At 34.3% G+C, this 19,754-nt stretch overlaps 1 protein-coding gene across 2 annotated transcripts in view; it reads left to right on the top strand.

Moving 5' to 3' along the window:
* The window catches only part of LOC127856183 (uncharacterized), an 89,350-nt gene that overhangs the window by 55,911 nt on the left and 13,685 nt on the right, over positions 1 to 19,754 (top strand). For both annotated transcript variants that reach the window (XM_052392265.1, XM_052392258.1), the window contains exon 2: positions 14,800 to 17,752. In XM_052392265.1, coding sequence (XP_052248225.1) covers positions 15,022 to 17,752 — 2,731 coding nt within the window. In that variant the 5' untranslated portion in view covers positions 14,800 to 15,021. The remainder of the gene's footprint in view (positions 1 to 14,799; positions 17,753 to 19,754) is intronic.

Raw genomic sequence — 19,754 nt, 5'->3', positions numbered from 1 at the left:
TTGACTGATAAGTTGAGTATCTTTATCTCTCACTTATGCTGTGTATTTCAATATATGTAACATGGCATATAATCACTACCACTTGACTCTTATTGTTGCACAGGTATTAACTGCTGATAGGTGGACATTGGACCTAGTCCAAAGATAACATAGATAACTATCATTGTAATAATTATGTTCAGAAGATTTATGTTGTTTCAAGTTAATTTCTATTGAAATACACTATTCATATTTCATAATATGATACGATAGAAATGTGCATTGTAAAGACTTGCACATGAAATAAATTATTTATTGTGCATTATTATATGACATTACACATTTTTACATAAAAACAAATAAGTCAAATGTCTGAATAAACAAAACACAGCAAGAATTGAACTCAACACTTAGGTTTCTTAAATGAAATGTCGGTAGTCTGCTGTATTAAGTCACCATTGAAGTCATGTAAAACCAGAGTGTAAGTCATGGTTAGAGAAAATACCTGTTAACATGAACATGGGAACCAAAAAATGATCCACATTAAAAAATGTATTTTAGTATAAATATCTGGATTTGAGAATTTTTAGAAATTGCCCTTTTTAGACCCACTTTGACTTAACTTGTCCCTAAAATTATAAGAACCTTGTCATCAAAATAAAAAATCACAAATAAAATAGGATGTTCTTTTCTTGTGTCTGTAATAAGCCAAACAGATGGAAGTAGTAAGATATGATTGAAAGGAACAAATATTAATGAAAGGAACAAATTAGTATTTTTTTTGTAAATAAATTATAGGGATAGTATATTAATTTGTTGCTCACCTGAGCAACAAGGGTGTGTGGAGGTTTTCTTAAAGGCAATATTAAAAACTTGGTATCACTATATTGGCAACATTTATTTCCAATCTTCACGAAACTTGGTTAGAACTTTTGTCCCATTGAAATCTCAGAAAAAATTTGAGGACATTTGAAGACAAGTCATATCTTTATGAATCTGGTTCCAGACCGTTGAAAATTATGGCCACCAGGGGGCATAGTTAGTTTTCCTTATATGGCCATAATGAAATAATGTTAACAATTAAGCCATAAGTCGCATTTTCATGTTCAAGCACCATGAAACTTGCTGAAGAGAATTCTTGGTTCCAGTCTGTTGAAAAACATGGCGGCCAGGGTCAGGTCTAATCATATTAAATTACTCTAATGATTTTTTTTTAGATGATTAAAAATGATTTTTACATACAATTTATAAGGCTAGATTGTTTCCCTAAAATCAATTAAAATTGCAATCTTCACCTATGAGGTGTTTCATGAGTTTTTGTTTTAGGAGGATCAATCCTCTGTGCTTTTTATGTCCCACACCACTATAGTGGGGGACATATTGTTTTTGCCCTGTCTGTTGGTCTGTTGGTTTTCTCCAACTTTAACATTTGCCATAACTTTTGCAATATTGAAGATAGCAACTTCATATTTGGCATGCATGTGTATCTCATGGAGCTGCACATTTTGAGTGGTGAAAGGTCAAGGTCATCCTTCAATGTCAAAGGTCAAATATATGGGTCAAAATCACTCATTTAATGTCACTTTTGCAATATTGAAGCTAGCAACTGCATGTGTATTTCATGGAGCTGCACATTTTGAGTGGTGAAAGGTCAAGGTCATCCTTCAAGGCCAAAGGTCATATATATGGGGACATAGTGTTTCCCAAACACATTGCTTGTTATAAATTGTTGTTGTTGTTGTATAGAGAATGTGTCGATTTATAACACAAAAACATATTAATCGATGCTGCCTGTTCAATATGATCACAGTTTGCATCTTAAATCTATTTTTATTATGCCCCCGGTAGGATGGCATATAGCAGTTGAACTGTCCGTCAGTCAGTATGTGAGTCTGTCCGTCTGTCCGAAAATTTTAATGGTCATAACTTTTTATGCCTCCGGTAGGGTGGCATATAGCAGTTGAACTGTCCGTCAGTCGGTATGTCAGTCAGTTTGTCAGTTTGTCCGTCCGTCCGAAAAAAACTTTAACATTGGCCATAACTTTTTCACTTTTGAAGATAGCAACTTGATATTTGGCATGCATGTGTATCTCATGAAGCTGAACATTTTGAGTGTTGAAAGGTGAATGTCAAGGTCATTCATCAAGGTCAAATGTCAAATATATGGCGTCTGTCTGTCCGAAAACTTTAACATTGGCCATAATTTTTCAATATTGAAGATAGCAACTTGATATTTGGCATGCATGTGCATCTCACGGAGCTGCACATTTTGAGTGGTGAAAGGTGAAGGTCAAAGTTATCCTTCAAGGTCAAATGTCTAATATATGGCGTCTGTCCGTCCGTCCAAAAACTTTAACATTGGCCATAACTTTTTCACTATTGAAGATAGCAACTAGATATTTGGCATGCATGTGTATCTCATGGAGCTTAACATTTTGAGTGGTGAAAGGTGAAGGTCAAGGTCATCCTTCAAGGTCAAATGTCAAATATATGGCGTCTGTTCGTCCGAAAACTTTAACATTGGCCGTAACTGTTTTAATATTGAAGATAGCAATTTGATATTTGGCATGCATGTGTATCTCATGAAACTGCACATTTTGAGTTGTGAAAGGTCAAAGTCATCCTTCAATGTCAAAGGTCAAAAAACAAAATCCAAGGGAAGTAATAAGCTTTAAAGGGAGATGATTTTTATACCTGCCAAATGATAAATATAAATTTTATTTCAAAGCAGCGCAGTAGGGGCCATTGTGTTTCTGTCGAACACATCTCTTGTTTTGATTATTTTTATTGGAGTTTTTATGTTAGCAGCTGTTTTTTTTAGCTGTGAAATTATTATCAAGCTTTTTAAAGAGCCAAGCTCTTAATTGTATGCAAAAAAATGGCAATCTGTGTGACTTGACAGTTTGACATCATCTAAATAAAACCAATTTCTGTGAATTAGCCATAAAACACCTTATTTTCATTTAAATTGGCTTCCTTTGTCTATCGATCCACAAGCTTAACCAATCACAGGTTTATTACTCCATCAGGCTATTATCCAATTATGTTAGGCCAACATTTTTATATGTTCTGTTTTACGGGACCGCCGACCCTAATTTTACCCCCACAAACGAAGTTTAAGGGGGTATATAGGAGTGAACTTGTCGGTCGGTCTGTCTGTCAGTCTGTCTGTCGGTCCGTATTAAGTGTCCGCTCTCTAATTCAAGTAGTTTTCATCCGATTTTCACCAAACTTGGTCAGAAGTTGTATCTACATGATGTCTAGGCCAAGTTCGAACATGGGCCTTGCCGGGTCAAAAACTAGGTCACGGGGACACTTAGTGCGTTTTAAACATTCAGCATGTTGCTCGCTCTCTAATTAAAGTAGTTTTCATCCGATCTTCACCAAACTGGGTCAGAAGTTGTCTCTACATGATGTCTAGGCCAAGTTTGAACATGGGCCTTGCCAGATCAAAAACTAGGTCACGGGGTCACTTAGTGCGTTTTAAACATTTAGCATGTTGTCCGCTCTCTAATTAAAGTAGTTTTCATCAGATCTTCACCAAACTTGGTTGAAGTTGTATCTAGATGATCTTAAGGCCAAGTTCGAACATGCCTTGCCGGGTCAAAAACTAGGTCACGGGGTCACTTAGTGCATTTCTTAACATTCAGCATGGTGTCCTCTCTCTTATTCAAGTAGTTTTTATCCGATCTTCACCAAACTTGGTTAGAAGTTTTATCTAGATGATCTGAAGGCCAAGTTCGAACATGGGCCATGCCAGATCAAAAACTAGGTCACAGGGTCACTTAGTACGTTTTACACATTGAGCATGGTTTCTGCTCTCTATTTCAAGTAGTTTAAATCTGATCTTCACCACACTTAGTCAGAAGTTGTAACTAGATGATGTGTAGGTCAAGTTTGAACATGGGCCATGCCGGGTCAAAAACTAGGTCACAGGGTCACTTAGTTTGTTTTAAACCTCACCATGTTGTTCGCTCTCTAATTCAAGTTGTTTTTATCCAATCTTCACCAAAATTGGTCAGAAGTTGTATTTTGATAATGTCTAGGGCAAGTTTGAATATGGGTCATGCCGGGGCAAAAAGGTCATAGGGTCACTCAGTGCGTTTTAAACATCACAATGTTGTCCGCTCTCTAATTCGAGTAGTTTTCATCCAATCTTCACCAAAATTGGTCATAAAATTGTAACTAGATGGTGTCTAGGTCAAGTTTGAATATGGGTCATGCCGGGTCAAAAACTAGGTCACGGGGTATCTTAGTGCGGTTTAAACCTCATCATGTTGTCCGCTCTCTAATCTAAGTAGTTTTTATCCAATCCTCACCAAACTTGGTAACAAGTTTTATCTAAATGATCTCTAGGACAAGTTTGAACATGGGCCATTCTGGGCCTAAAACTAGGTCACGGGGTCACTTAGTGCGTTTTTTAACATTCAGCATTGTGTCCGCTCTCTAATTCAAGTAGTTTACATCCGATCTTCACCAAACTTGGTCAGAAGTTTTATGGAGATGATCTTAAGGCCATGTTAGAACATGGGCCTTTCTGGGTCATAACTAGGTCAAGGGGTCACTTAGTGCGTTTTAAAAATTGAGCATGGTGTCTGCTGTTTTTTGTGAAGACGACATGCAAAATATTATGTTTCAATGCGGCATGTAGGGGTATTCGTCACGTCTGTGACAAAGCTCTAGTTTTTGCCAAAATGAAATAAAAATAAAAGTCAATAGCCTATATTTTATTTTCCCGCCGACCGTGCAATTTCATAAGGCTGAAAAATAAAATTTGTCAACGACTTTTACCTATTCCCTGAAATGCCCGGATAAAAAATAGACTTAACCCGACGCTAGCTTAGTATTGGCTTTTTCATTGGTCGTTTTTAATGCCATTAGCCAAGAACAAGTGCAGATTGAGCTTGTCGAGTTGTCGCAGAAAGACAACTGACTAACGTATTGTTCACGGATGTAGCCGAAAACGATTTGCGTTGGTTGCTATCCACGCATCTCCCTCTATATTGCGGAGGATACTGACGATAGTCGATGTATCCCGATGTTTTTACACACGTCCAAGATGGCGGAAAGCAGACAAGAAATTTGCAATGAGCGGCGGAAATGATAAATAACATTCAAATTAACAACGAATATCTTGTGTTTATTAGGGAATAATTTAATGTGTGTGTAATTTAACGCAAAATACTATGTTTGAGATCAAAAACAACAAATATTTATCAGAAATATGCAAAGTGAATGTGCATCAGGGAAATCATTGTTGGAAAATTGGAGTTCAGTCTACTCACAAAGTTAAATCATTTAAGATGAGTATCGTTCAAAAAAGGAAAGAGACAAACATGATTTGATTTATATGTTGGTGGATCTGTGTATAATCAGATTCATGTGCATATTCTGCTTTATTATGTTTGTCACGCTGTACAGTTTACTGAAATAGCATTGAACTGAGGATGTCAAGTGCAAGATATTGAAAGGTAAACAAATTAAATATGTTATTTTAACTCCATTTAATACATCATTAACACAGCAAGAACACTAAAGTGTGTTTGTTGATATTTGTGAATGTTTTTACCATATGATATTAAATTTAAAAAAATGCTCAATTCAATTAATTCTCTTAAAACAGTTGTGATTAAATGGTGTATTTAAGAATCTATAGATTTTTGCAAGTTTATAATGCATGTGGAAGGATATTAACTAAACATTGTCTTCATTGTAAGAAGACATTAAAGCAGCACTTGATAATATAAAAATGCTGTCAAACATGCACTTAACAATTTTTACAATTTTAATTCTGTTCTTATAATCATATTTATAATGTTTATTGAGCTAATTTTCCCAATCCAAATGGCACAGGGTGTAACAAAAAAATAAAAAAAAAATCACTGACTTTTGTTGAGTATATAGAAAGCCCTCACACTTGCTCATCATTAACATAATGCTTGTTTGCTTGCTATCACAATGATTGATGAATCTATTAAAGTAATATACATGCAAAAGGTGCTTTTACCTATAAATATATATAAAAGTATGTCTTCTACATTATAAAAAGCTTCTACAACAGTGTAATGAGATATATAAAACACTTAAAGGTAAATGCAAGTATACATAAGGTTAAATTGGTTGAGATTTTATTTTTATTGTTTTGGTCGACTGCTCACTTTTCATTCTTTTATTTTTATTTTTATTTATCCCCCCCGACTCAATTTTTTTGAAAAATATCCCGTAAAACAGAAAATAAAAAAATGTTGGCCTTACAGAACATGCGTAGGTTTTCCATGCAAATCTTTGACAGAGAATGAAGGTAAAGTTAATAGTTAAGAGTAATACATGATGCACTCATATTAAATATGTGATTAATGCAGGTTTAGTCTAAAGTAGTCATTGTAATTACTCGGCCTAAGCTGAGAAAAACAAATAAATTAACACAGCTTAAGGCCAAGAAGTTTCGATGAACAAACTTGCAAAACATTTCCCAGAAATTATGTATTTTTGTGTTTACGATCATATTTAATTTAATTTAATACAATTTTAATCTTAAAACATCATAGTTGTGTCAAAGAATCGGATTATAAATTTGATGGGGTCGTTATTTGTTTAATTGCTAGTTATCGTTTATATAAATCGTTGCAAAGGTTTTTTCATTCTTTTTTATATGTGAGGTAGCACAGATAATTGTTTCAAGTTCTCATAATAAATTTACTGTGTGTTACCTATATGGGAAAAAAGTTATCAAGACTAATTCAAATTTCAGGTAAATATCTGTACATTAATTATATTTGAACACATTTTCCATACGATAATTGATCATCGCTATTTTTTCATGTTACAAAATAAAATTACAGCAACAATTTTTTTTTTAAGATACATTTTTTTAAATAATACCTTAACGAAGATAAGAATGGTTGTAAAAAATGAACAGTATTTTCATCAGATCATTCATTACACTATTACTGTACAATATGCATATTCTGATGCAATGATGGGGATTTCCTGCGTACCACACACAATCCAATTTGATATAAACTTAGAATTAGAAAAACATCCAAATCTTTATATCCAAAAGTTTCTACAACTGCTAAACCACTAACATCAAATTAATTACAATTTTATTTCATGTTTTTATTCCATAAACATTATAATGTGTGTCTTTCGGCAATCAGAGCTTCTACATCAGTAGCCTTGTTCTCCATTTGTTTTAAGAGGCACTCAATATCCTTGAATTTGAAACAGGTCTATTGTTTAAGGTAGACACGTTTATCATGTTCTTTCATGTAAATTGTTGAAAATATAGACATTTTATGTCAAACACACTACTAACAATTCTGAGAAATAATTGTTAAAATTTCTATAAAATCAGTTACAAATGATTGCTTTATTAACATGCTAGGTTTTTCATTGTTGTTATTTTTCGCTGTATTAATGCATCATTTGCTTTGAGCATGTAATTTACGTTCATGAGTAAGATGAGCTGTAAGAAGGGAAAAATTGGGTCATTGATTTTGACTTATATTTGATCCATGGTCAATAGTCAATGCATTAAATATAAAAACTGTAAGATCAAAACCAAAGCGGCATATTTAGTATTAGTTTGAAATGTCTATGAGCTAGGAGATGTCAAATTAAATTTTAAATGTCACTCATTCTCAACTGTTTGAATCAACATTATCCTTAAGGGACCTGCATTAGTTTGAAAGGTTGACATACATGACTGATATTGAAGCAATAAAAAAACATGATATGTTTCAGCCAATGGGTAGGTTAAGTCAGTAAATACTCGGAAGCAGTTATGTTATCGCACATTTATGTACAATTAAATAGTTTGCATGAGTTATTAAAGCATTAAAAGTTGTGGGATAGAAAAGAAAAAAAATACAAAAATTGCATGATTAACTTCAGCTGTAAACTGATTGGCCAATGAAACTGTTTACATCTAGTGAAGTGATAATGGAAAATATCTAACTTACAGCTGCATAAAATGTAACATTCTTTCATAGTCAAGTCATATTGCCATTACTTTAATATATTGGTGATGTTGAAGGAAAGAGTTTTGGTTGTTAACCATTTAGGCTGAACTACAGTCCTTTGTCTTTTTTTCAAATATAGAATGTTTCAGGTCCCCAAAACTCTGTGAAATTAACTTAATTCTGTAACTGCTTGGCTGATTTTGCTTAAACTTTCACAGCTGAAGAATCTACATGTATGTGTGATCCTTAAGGAAAGAATTGTTGCTGAGAACAAGATTGGCTGTCAACTTGGCAACAAGTGTTTTGCAGATTAAAACTAGAAATGGCGCAGCAGAGGCTGACGCGTATCCCCACGCCGCATGTTTGACCCAGGGGCGCCCCAGGGTTGGTAATGGGGCCATGAATAGTTGAGATTGACTGTATTGTCATACGAGAAGTTCAGTATCAATTAGAAGTGAATTGATGTAGAAATGAAGAAGTTAAGTAAAAGGCAATTTTGGGTGGGTGTGGCCTATGTGGGAGGGGTGCCCCAGGGTTGGTAATGGGGCTATGCATAGTTGAGATTGACCGTGTTGTCATAAGAATAGTTCAGTATCAATTAGAAGTGAATCGGTGTAGAAATGAATAAATTATAGTGAAAGGCAATTTTGTGTGGGTGTGGCCTATTTGGGTGGGGTGCCCCAGGGTTGGTAATTGGGCCATGCATAGTTTAGATTGCCCGTATTGTCATAAGAGAAGTTCAGTATCAATTAGAAGTGAATCGGTGTAGAAATGAAGAAGTTATAGTAAAAGGCAATTTTGCATGGGTGTGGCCTATGTGGGTGGGCGCCCCAGGGTTGATAATGGGGCTATGCATAGTTGAGATTGACCGTATTGTCATAAGAGAGGTGTAAAATAACATAAAAAATGAGTGAAAATCTCTGACCCGCCTCCGCCCCAACCCCCATAACTTTTGACTTAGGGGTCAGATCAAAATTCCAAATAGTGCAGGGTCGCACATATGCTCATAGCTACCATGTTTGTAAGTTTCAAGGTTCTAGTGCTTATAGTGTAGGAGGAGTTAGTGGCCAGGACGGACAGACAGACGGACTGACCGCGGAGATAACCACAATATCCCCACGCTGTGTTTGTGCAAGAAAAGGAATGTGTTTTAGCTGAGACCTATTTTGGCAGAACTATGGCGGTTGAAGCAAATCTTTTACTGGTGGATTGATCTGTGTTTAAAGATGTGTTGTCAAGGCTTCTAAGTCAGTCTGACATTGCTTGTTGTTTCTCAAAAAAGGCACCCATATCAGAATAAAGTTTAGAATAAATTTTCTTTTATGAATTTAATAATAAAACAAAAAATTGAATTATTGTACATATATACGTTTAAAAAAGGCTTTCCTTGTTTATATAAAAGTATGCATGTTGTAAGGAAATGAAGCATTAACATTAAAATTATATAAACACATTTAATACATGATGCAAAATACACTCCTCAAGTTAACCTTCTTTATTTTAAATTGTGCATGGCTAAAATTACACATTTGATCTTCCTTTTATCTTCTGAGAAGAATGAGGAAATGAAATGTTGACATTAAAATTATATTTTTTTTATAAACACACTGTTATATACATGATACAAAATACACTCCTCAATTTAACCTTGTTTTTTATTGTGCATGGCTAAAATTACTAATTTGACCTTCCTTTTATCTTCTCAAAAGAAATTTAAATATTATAAACAAAAACGGGATGAAGTTCCTTTGTTTACTTCTATTGTTCGCTGTTTATCCATATTAGTTTTTCTCATATTGCATTATCTTTTAAACATATTGCATTTTTGAAATGTTTTAAATGGACCACTAAAGAACAAGTAATGTACAACCTTTATATAATTGCATTGTAAGCTGATTCTCAGTTTAGGTATCAAATATCAACATTCCCATTCAATTGCAATTATTGTGAAGAATTAGCTATAGCATAATTGATTTCAATCGCAGAATTTCAAAAATAATTCTCAATAGTTAAGTCTCTGGTTTCAAAACATGCATTGTCCAAAAGAATGTTCTAGATCAGTAATTACTCTATTTAAGATGTGTTCAATACTTATAATCATCACACAATACCCAAACTAATAATGACTTTAAGCATTCAAAAGACCAAGCAAGTTTTTGGAACAAACTAAATTGTCTAAAGTATGTTTATGACATGGTAACGAGAAAACAATGTAGTCAGCAGTTGATTGTTCAGTCAAATAATGGAGGATTGTTTGTGTGTCACTGCAGTTAGCTTTTGTATCAGGGTGTTCATTGTTTAACGAGAACATGGCAAGAATTAACTTGATTTTACCTGTTGAGTATTTACAGTCCTTTTTATGGCAAGCAGTTTGACGCATAATCCCAAGAAACTAGGTTTCTCATGAGAACCAAGGTTCTCAGAATGAGAACCTAGGTTCTGGCTTGAAGATTTCACATGGCTTCAAGAACCCAAGTTTTCAAATGAGAACCTAGGTTTTTATGAGAACCTAGGTTCTCATTTGAAAGCCTAGGTTCTCATGAGAACCTAGGTTCTCGGAATGAGAACCTAGGTTCTCATGAAAAGTACCTAGTTTTTTGGGATTATGCGTCGAACTGCTTGCCATATCCGTGGTTTTCTTTTGGGAACCATAGGTTCTCTGAGAACCTAGGTTCTCATTATGAGAACCTAGGTTCTCATGGAACCTAGGTTCCCATTAGAACCTAGGTTCTCTGAAAACCTAGGTTTCTCATGAACAAGGGAACTGAATATCTGAAACTCATTTAATGCTGTAACAATGTATTATGTAACGATTGATCTGAATTTGTTTCAATGTTTAGTCTCAAAATAATATTTACAATTAAAGATGTGTTTCATAAACAGTTTAATTTTTTATTAACGTGTTCAGACCAATGTCCACGGATTACTTTACTAATATCATTCCTCGAGAAGTTTCCTAAAATGTTCGTTGAATATTACTTAGCATTGTCTGAACATTGTTTAAAAAATGTTGGGGAGTAACATTCACTGTTTCATGTCTATTGCTTATCATTCTACACATATGCTGGCACCTAGGTTCTCATAGACACATAGAACTAAGGTTCTCATGAGAACCTAGGTTCTCATGGGAACCTAGGTTCTCATTCTGAGAACTTAAGTTCTCGTTTAGTATCCTAGGTTTTCACAAGAACCTAGGTTCTCATTTGAAAACCTAGGTTCTCATGAGAACCTAGGTTCTCATTTTGAGAACCTAGGTTCTCTGATCTGAGAACCTAGGTTCTCATGAGAAACCTTGTTTCTTGGGATTATGCGTCGAACTGCTTGCCATACCTTTTAATGAATGTTTTTGTTTGTTTCATTGCCACATTTTGAACAAAATGGATTGTTTCGCTAAGTAATACAATATAATATAATGTGTGGTTATAATTAACTATGATGTGGAATTTGTCGTTTAGCTTTATACAATGTTCATGCTTGAGTCTTCATTCTGTATAATAAGTCCAATTCCTTTCTGTTACTTGTTTAAATGATCTAGCTCTAGAAATTATTTAACTTGGTGTCAATAAAAGTCTGAGCAGGTCAGGAGAGGCCTTAGACATAATTTCATTGCAACAAAGTCAGTGGTAAGATATATTGATGTTGAGGAAAATATTTGGTTGGTTCCCTTTAATTCAGTAACTTGTTTTTTTAGCTCACCGATTGCTCACTTTATGTGACCGGTCTTTGTCCATCTTCCATCCGTCCGTCATCCACATTTTGTTTGTAAACACTCTAGAGGCCACATTTCATGTCGGATCTTCATGAAAATTGGTCAGAAGATTTGTCACAATTATATCTCGATCAACTTCGAAACTGGGTCAAAAACTAGGTCACTAGGTCAAAAAAAAGAAAAACCTTGTTAACACTGTAGAAGTCACATTTCATGCCCAATCTTCATGTAACTTTGTTAAAATGTTTGCCTTAATGATATGTTGGTCGAGTTCAAAAGTGGTTCCGGTCCGTTGAAAAACATGGCCACCAGTGGGCCGGGCAGTTTTCCTTATGTGGCTATAGAGAAACCTTGTAACACTCTAGAAGTCACAATTTTTGCCCAATCATCATGAAAGTTGGTCAAAACATTGGTTTTATTGATATCTCGGACGAGTTCGAAAATGGTCCAGATTGGTGAAAAAACATGGCAGCCAGTGGGCGGGGCATTTTTCTCTATATGAATATAGTGAAAACATGTGAACACTCTAGAAGTCACATTTTTGGCCCAATTTTCATGAAATTTGGTCAGAACATTTGTTTCTTTGATATGAGAGTTGAGTTCGAAAATGGTTCCGGTCCGTTTAATAACATGGCTGCCGGGGGGGGGGGGGGGGCAGTTTTCCTTATTTGGCTATAGAAAAACCTTGTAAACACTCTAGAAGTCACAATTTTTGCCCAATGATTATGAAAGTTGGTCAAAACATTGGTTTTATTGATATCTCGGAAGAGTTCGTAAATGGTCCAGATCGGTGAAAAAAACATGGCCGCCAGTGGGCGGGGCATTTTTCTCTATATGTAAATAGTGAAAACATGTGAACACTCTAGAAGACACCTTTTTGGCCCAATTGTCATGAAATTTGGTCAGAACATTTGTTTCCTTGATATGAGAGTTGAGTTCGAAAATGGTTCCAGTCAGTTAAAAAACATGGCTGCCGGGGGGGGGGGCAGTTTTCCTTATTTGGCTATAGAGAAACCTTGTAAAAACTCTAGAAATCACAATTTTTGCCCAATCATCATGAAAGTTGGTCAAAACATTGGTTTGATTGATATCTCGGACAAGTTCGAAAATGGTCCAGATCGGTGAAAAAACATGGCCGCCAGTGGGCGGGGCATTTTTCTCTATATGTATATAGTGAAACATGTGAACACTCTAGAAGTCACATTTTTGGCCCAATTTTCATGAAATTTGGTCAGAACATTTGTTTCTTTGATATGAGAGTTGAGTTCGAAAATGGTTCTGGTCCGTTTAATAACATGGCTGCCGGGGGGGGGGGGGGGCAGTTTTCCTTATTTGGCTATAGAAAAACCTTGTAAACACTCTAGAAGTCACAATTTTTGCCCAATGATTATGAAAGTTGGTCAAAACATTGGTTTTATTGATATCTCGGAAGAGTTCGTAAATGGTCCAGATCGGTGAAAAAACATGGCCGCCAGTGGGCGGGGCATTTTTCTCTATATGTAAATAGTGAAAACATGTGAACACTCTAGAAGACACCTTTTTGGCCCAATTGTCATGAAATTTGGTCAGAACATTTGTTTCCTTGATATGAGAGTTGAGTTCGAAAATGGTTCCAGTCAGTTAAAAAACATGGCTGCCGGGGGGGGGGGGGGGTGGGCAGTTTTCCTTATTTGGCTATAGAGAAACCTTGTAAAAACTCTAGAAATCACAATTTTTGCCCAATCATCATGAAAGTTGGTCAAAACATTGGTTTGATTGATATCTCGGACAAGTTCGAAAATGGTCCAGATCGGTGAAAAAACATGGCCGCCAGTGGGCGGGGCATTTTTCTCTATATGTATATAGTGAAACATGTGAACACTCTAGAAGTCACATTTTTGGCCCAATTTTCATGAAATTTGGTCAGAACATTTGTTTCCTTGATATGAGATTTATTGAGTTCGAAAATGGTTCTGGTCAGTTGAATAACATGGCTGCCGGGGGGAGGGGGGGGGGGGCAGTTTTCTTATATTTATATAGTAAAAAAAGCTTTTGAACACTTTAGAAATCACATTTTTTGCCCAATCATCATGAAACTTGGTACAACGATTGGTTTTATATATCACATAATTAATGCCATAATTATTGCCCTTATAGATTGTTGAAATTTTCATTATATTATACAAAATCCTTGTAAACACTCTAGAGGTCACAATTTTGTTTCAGATTTTATGAATCTTGGTCATAATATTTATTTTTGTAAGCAAAGTTTTATGTTTGGTAAGGGGGGTCAACTCAAAATATAGGTCACCAGGTTAAATCTTACAAAAACAAAAACACTCCATATGCCAGAGTTTTGGTTCAATAATGATGAAACTTGTCCAGGATGTTTGTCTGGACAATATCTAGGTCAAGTTTGACGTTTGGTAAAGATTGAATGAACTGACTCCTCTCATGTGAGCGAACTAGGGCCATCTTGCCCTCTTGTTTATTTCCTTGTGCCAGCGATTTCAATATGAAGAAGACTGGCAACCTTTATGACTCACCTCAATTATAATATTTAGTTTTATTCATGCAACATTTGTTGAGCATAATTTGTCATTAAATTTGTAGTTTGTACCCCACACAAAATATAGCTTTTTTTTGCTTCACATTTTGATAGTACTAAAAAAAACCTGTCAAATATTGTAAATTTCGAAATATAGGGTTTTATTCTTTTATACATATGCTGTTTATATTATTATATTAATCAGACACATATTACATGTCAAATGTTGAAGCAATCATTTAAATGATAAAATAAATTTAGTGTCATCCTTTTCTCTGGTCTTTCAATTATCCTTGTTTGTTTATTATTTTGTCAGAATAAGTCTTTGATCAAATGAGTACAACTTTTGATTCCAGTTTAATAATGTATGAAGAAATCCATGCATAGTTAGTCAAGCAGATTTTTTATTTATTTATAATGATGAATTGTTTATGCCAGTGGCTTATTAAAGCAACATTACTATGTTCATACAGCAGCTGTCATACACAATGTTTGCCATAAGCTGAAGCAAGGATGTTGTGTTTGTATTACCATTAAAACTTCACTGATCAATAAAAAGATGTTATAATTCCATTCAATATTTAAACATGACTAATTCTATGGCTCATTTATTGTTTCAGGTTTGCTCAAAGAGGGGAAGTGTACTACGGTCTCCCAAAATAGAAATGTAATGTAAACACGACCTGGTGGAATAGGAAATGAGGACTACTTTAAAGATACAAATGAATTAAGTGCCTTTCTATTATAAATGTGGAGTTGAATTAGTGCCTCTTAAAGTTAAATGCGCAGTTGAATTAATCAAATGCATAGATTGCCTGGAGTGTAAAAGGTCTATGCAATGAATGTGCAATATGGATGAAAACAAAGCAGTTGGAGAATCTTCTGATATTTTAAGGGATGAAGTAGAATGTGATGACGAAGCTGTGCAAGGAGTCATAAGTGCACAGAGGGAGAAGATAATGACAATGAGAAGATTGAAGCGAGGCATGTCCACAGAAATTAAAGGTTTAAATAAAGTGACTATTACTATGAAACGCCAGGCATCTTTTGCGGAAGAGTTGCAGTATCTTGATGGTAGGCAAAATGAGAATAAATTACCAAAACAGACAATTACTAAACCTCCCAATTCATCATCTGAAATAAGATCGACCTTGTTGATAAAAAATGTGAGCTTAAAACAGAAACCGTTGAAAGAAACCAAACAATTTAGATGCGAAGATGAACAAAAATCATTAATGGGTGTTGCAACACCAGACATACATCACATTGTGGGCAAATACAAACCAGGCCCAAAGAGTAAGAGAAAATTGTTAAACGGATGTGATAATGGTCCTAAAATTAAGTCTTGTAGAAAATCTTATGATAAAAGTTCAGAGTATATAACGTTACAGCAGTTGATGGATCATTGTTTGCATAGATATTACAGGCTAAAGGGTGCAAACTGGGAATGTTCTTCGGATGCAGCTCTAAAATTGCTCACAAAAAAATATAACTCCTTAAAACTGTTGTTTAGTAGGACACTTGTGTTACAATTAAAACGTGTGAAATTGAAAATACATCCTGCAATGCCACCTGTCAAGTTGCAAAATGAGAGCAAAGGTTTAACACATTGTAGTTCATATGAATCTGATGACAACAAAATATGTCATTCTAGAACTCAAATAAAATCTGTGAATCCTCTTGTTGATCCAAGAGTAATGTCAATGTCCAAAGCACTGCAGAGCAGTAATAGTGGAAAAGTTGGCATAGAAAAGACTTTTAAAAGTGCGCCAACATTAAAAAAGGTGAAAAAAGACATAAAAACAAAGGAAACAGGAAGAAAATCATTAATGTCAAGACCAGACTGGTCCAAATTTAAAGAAAAGTTAAAGGAAGCAAATTCTAGATTGATATCAAAGAAAAAAGATGGTTTAATTATTGGCAAAACACTTGGCAATGCATCATTATATGCCAATAATACCTGCTCAGGTTTAACAAGTGCACCTTTTGTGCAAGCCAAACTACCTCATTTTCGCATTCCTAGAAAGGTTTTAGAAACTGACCCAAGTGATTCAAAACTTACCATAGATTCAACTACAGATAAACAAAAAGAGCAAGACACATCAAAACATGACAATATATTTGATAGATTTAAGTGTGACAATTTAGCAGAAAGTAAATCTAATGGAGGAAAGAAAACCATAGAAAATTTCGTATTGGATGGTTACACTATTGAAATAACCAGAGACAGTCCAGTTGATGTAACCATGCAAGAAGTATCCGATGATGATGATGTTGCCCCTGAAACTGATATTGAGCACAATGCATCATTACTTAGTGAGGAAATTCATAAAAACATTAAACATGAAACTTTAACTGTTGAAGAAAGTGATGAAAATGGAATTGTAGACATTGAAAATGTATCTGATGAAGCACATTCCACTGAAAGTGTGGAACAAACATGTGTGGAAACCAGTAAGTCCAACTCTGGTAATTGTATGTCAGTGTCAAGTTTAAATATTGAGGGCAGAAATGTTGTTGAAATCGAGGATGAGCAAAGCTCATATGAAATATCGGAAACTGACAAAGACAAAAGAAATCCCACCAAAGATGATATTAACACAACACTTCAAAAAATGTTGCATCACATTGAGCACTTTGGAACTGATGTGAATGCGGTTGATGATATTGTTTCTAGCGTGTTAGATGGTGCTTTACAACATGTTGAAGATTATTCTCAATTTCAAATTGTAGAAAATCCTGATTTGCAATCAAAGGTATCTTTGCAACATCCAAGTAAATTAGGAAAAGTCACTAATCACAGTGAAAATAGATCTCAGAGATGTAAATGTTCTTATCTACATTTTGATAATCTAGAGCAACAAGGAAATGACAACAAAGTTGTAAAATGTCTTTGCGAAGTAAGTACTAGGGAAAACAAACAGAAAGAATTTACAAGATGCAATGACAACACTGACTTTGTTATAAATAATAAAAATGATCTACATTTGAAGTGTCAACAATGTGTGGAAGATGATATTATACTAGTTGAAGAAGTTTTTACTAAAAAGGATTGCACATGTAGAAATATATCTGCCTTTAAAAGTGCAAATAGCAACACATTAACACCTAATTTATCCTCATTATCTGGACACATGAACAAAAAACAACAACATTGTTTTCTTTGTAAAGATGCTGCTTACAAAATCTCTGAATATACTAACAGTCCACGTGACATTTCAAGAGAAAAAAGCAATAAATGTACTTGTGAGAAACATATTCCTTCACTTAAAGGAATTAAACCAAAATTTGTAAATACTTTTGTTGAAATGACGGAGACTGACTCAAGCGCAGCAAAGCTTGAAATGGATGCTAAACAAGTTATAGTTGAGGACAGTGAAACAGATGACGAAATTGAAAGTGATTGTAATAGTGCAAATGAGGTTTCAACGAAGCTTATTAATTTGAATGAAAAGACAACTGCAAAAACTAAAACTTTTAGTATGCCAACCAAAGAAGTAAACAAATCTGCGAAGACACTTGAACCAACCTCAGCACCAACTTGCACCCAATGCAAAGATAAGGACGGCAAAGGTAAGGATAAGTATTAAACTTTTGTTAAGAGATGGTTGCAAAAGAAAAAAAAATGTTATCAACTTGCTTAACAAATACAATTTATGATCCATACCAGTAACATATATCACAAACTAGCAAAAAACAGGTTTGGTGCAGTTTTTAGTGAGAGTGCATACAGATATACATACTCTCAACATTCTTGTTTGTTAAAACCCAAGTCAGCAAAATGTTGAGGCAATTTACCTTACAAGTCTTTTGTGAACACTGCCTGCACCAGGGCTTTTTTCCTTCTTAGAGACGTTCTCAATATTTGACAATATTTTATTAACATAAGCTTTTATCATTTTGAAAGTCTAATTTTTTTTTAAATTTATATTTCAAAACAAGGCTCAACTATGGGTATGAAACTTTGGGTACAAATGGCAAGTTTCAATTTATTTTTGTGATATAATGGAGACAACTATTTGTAATAACACTCTGAATTGTGTCAATGTGATAGAACAACAATGAACAGGGTGCGGATCAATAAGGTTTTCAGGGTTTTACACATGGGCTGGACAGAATGTTAACACACCGTTGAAAACTTTATTTTTGCAAATATCTTAATTTATTGAACTACATTGAACTACTCTTTAGTGCATAAAAGACAATTGTGCCAATATCTTAAGGTATAAAAATAAATCCTTGAATATGTCTGAAATTGGTGACAAAATGTAATGTAACGTTGCATGAAGCATAACCGTGTACAATGAATACAGTGCACATTAAATTTTTGAACTAGTAAACAGGCTCATTAAATAAAGTAATTTTGATGACTTTCATATTGCCACAAGCAGCATAAAAATCTGTCTTTAATACACTAGTTCAATTCTTAAGAAAAATTGTTTTGAAAAGTTATTTGTTAAGAAAGCAACACTTACCGGTGTGTTTACATCCATTAACGTTTAATTGTGAACTCCAAAAAGTCATGTGATCCTGCATCCCAAATTACTCCATTCCAGCATTTTTAAAGTAGCTAAATTTGGTGGTGACAATTGAAGGTTCTGATTTTTATGTTAAACTACTGGACTTGATAAAAATAATATTGACTTAATTTCTCTGTTTATTTAAGACTTGAACAAAATAACATAAATTCTGTCAATTTCTGAAGGGGGAAATCTTTCGAATTCCGAGAATGTCATAATTTTATGATTCAATTTGTATTGATGATTCCAATATGGTTTAATGTTTTACATAAGCAAGACAAGGTTACACTGACAGTGTTTAAACTTAACTATGATTCTAGAAAGAGTTTACCTATATGCATTTTGTTGATTAGATGAAGTGAATGCAAGTTTGTATTTGTTAGAAGAAATATTGTCCAGACAATGAAAATATTATTTTGTTGCATTATTAAAAAAAACATTATGGGTGTATTAAAGGGGCCTTTTCACAGATTTTGGCATATTTTGAAGTTAGTCATTAAATGCTTTATTTTGATAAATGTAAACATTGGATCTTAAAAGCTCCAGTGAAAAATCAAGAATAAAATTTAAAAAAAATGAAAAAAATGTAGCTCGCACCGGCGCTCGAACCAGTGACCCCCGGAGTCCTGGAGTAAAAATGCATTAGACCTCTCGGCTATTCTGCCGAGTGTTCATGCAGAGCGTATTTTATACCTTATATAAGCAATCTTAGTAGTTTCGTAAATTTAAACGACAACAACAGAACTCTCCAAATTATTCAATTGTTTCGCGTTGCAACGCTTTATAATTTTTAGGTTTTCAAATCGTCAAAAGATACATATAGTGGCTATATTGGACTATGGTAAATGTTAAGTAATGCTGTTTCCTCACAAATATCAAAACTAAAACGAAAATTTGCGAATCTGAAACAAATTTTTTCAATTTTGTCAATTTACCAAACCGTGAAAAGATCCCTTTAAACATGATTTTACTTTGCACATTCACAACAAACTGAAGTTCACAATTTTCATAAGTTTGTGATTTGTTTTGCACAATTATGCAAAGGTTGCTACTAA

The sequence above is a fragment of the Dreissena polymorpha genome, chromosome 1, assembly GCF_020536995.1.
Source record: "Dreissena polymorpha isolate Duluth1 chromosome 1, UMN_Dpol_1.0, whole genome shotgun sequence".
In the NCBI taxonomy this organism is placed as follows: Eukaryota; Metazoa; Mollusca; class Bivalvia; order Myida; family Dreissenidae; genus Dreissena; species Dreissena polymorpha.
Note: the sequence above shows the minus strand (reverse complement) of the source record. Positions and strands in the feature narration are given on the sequence as shown.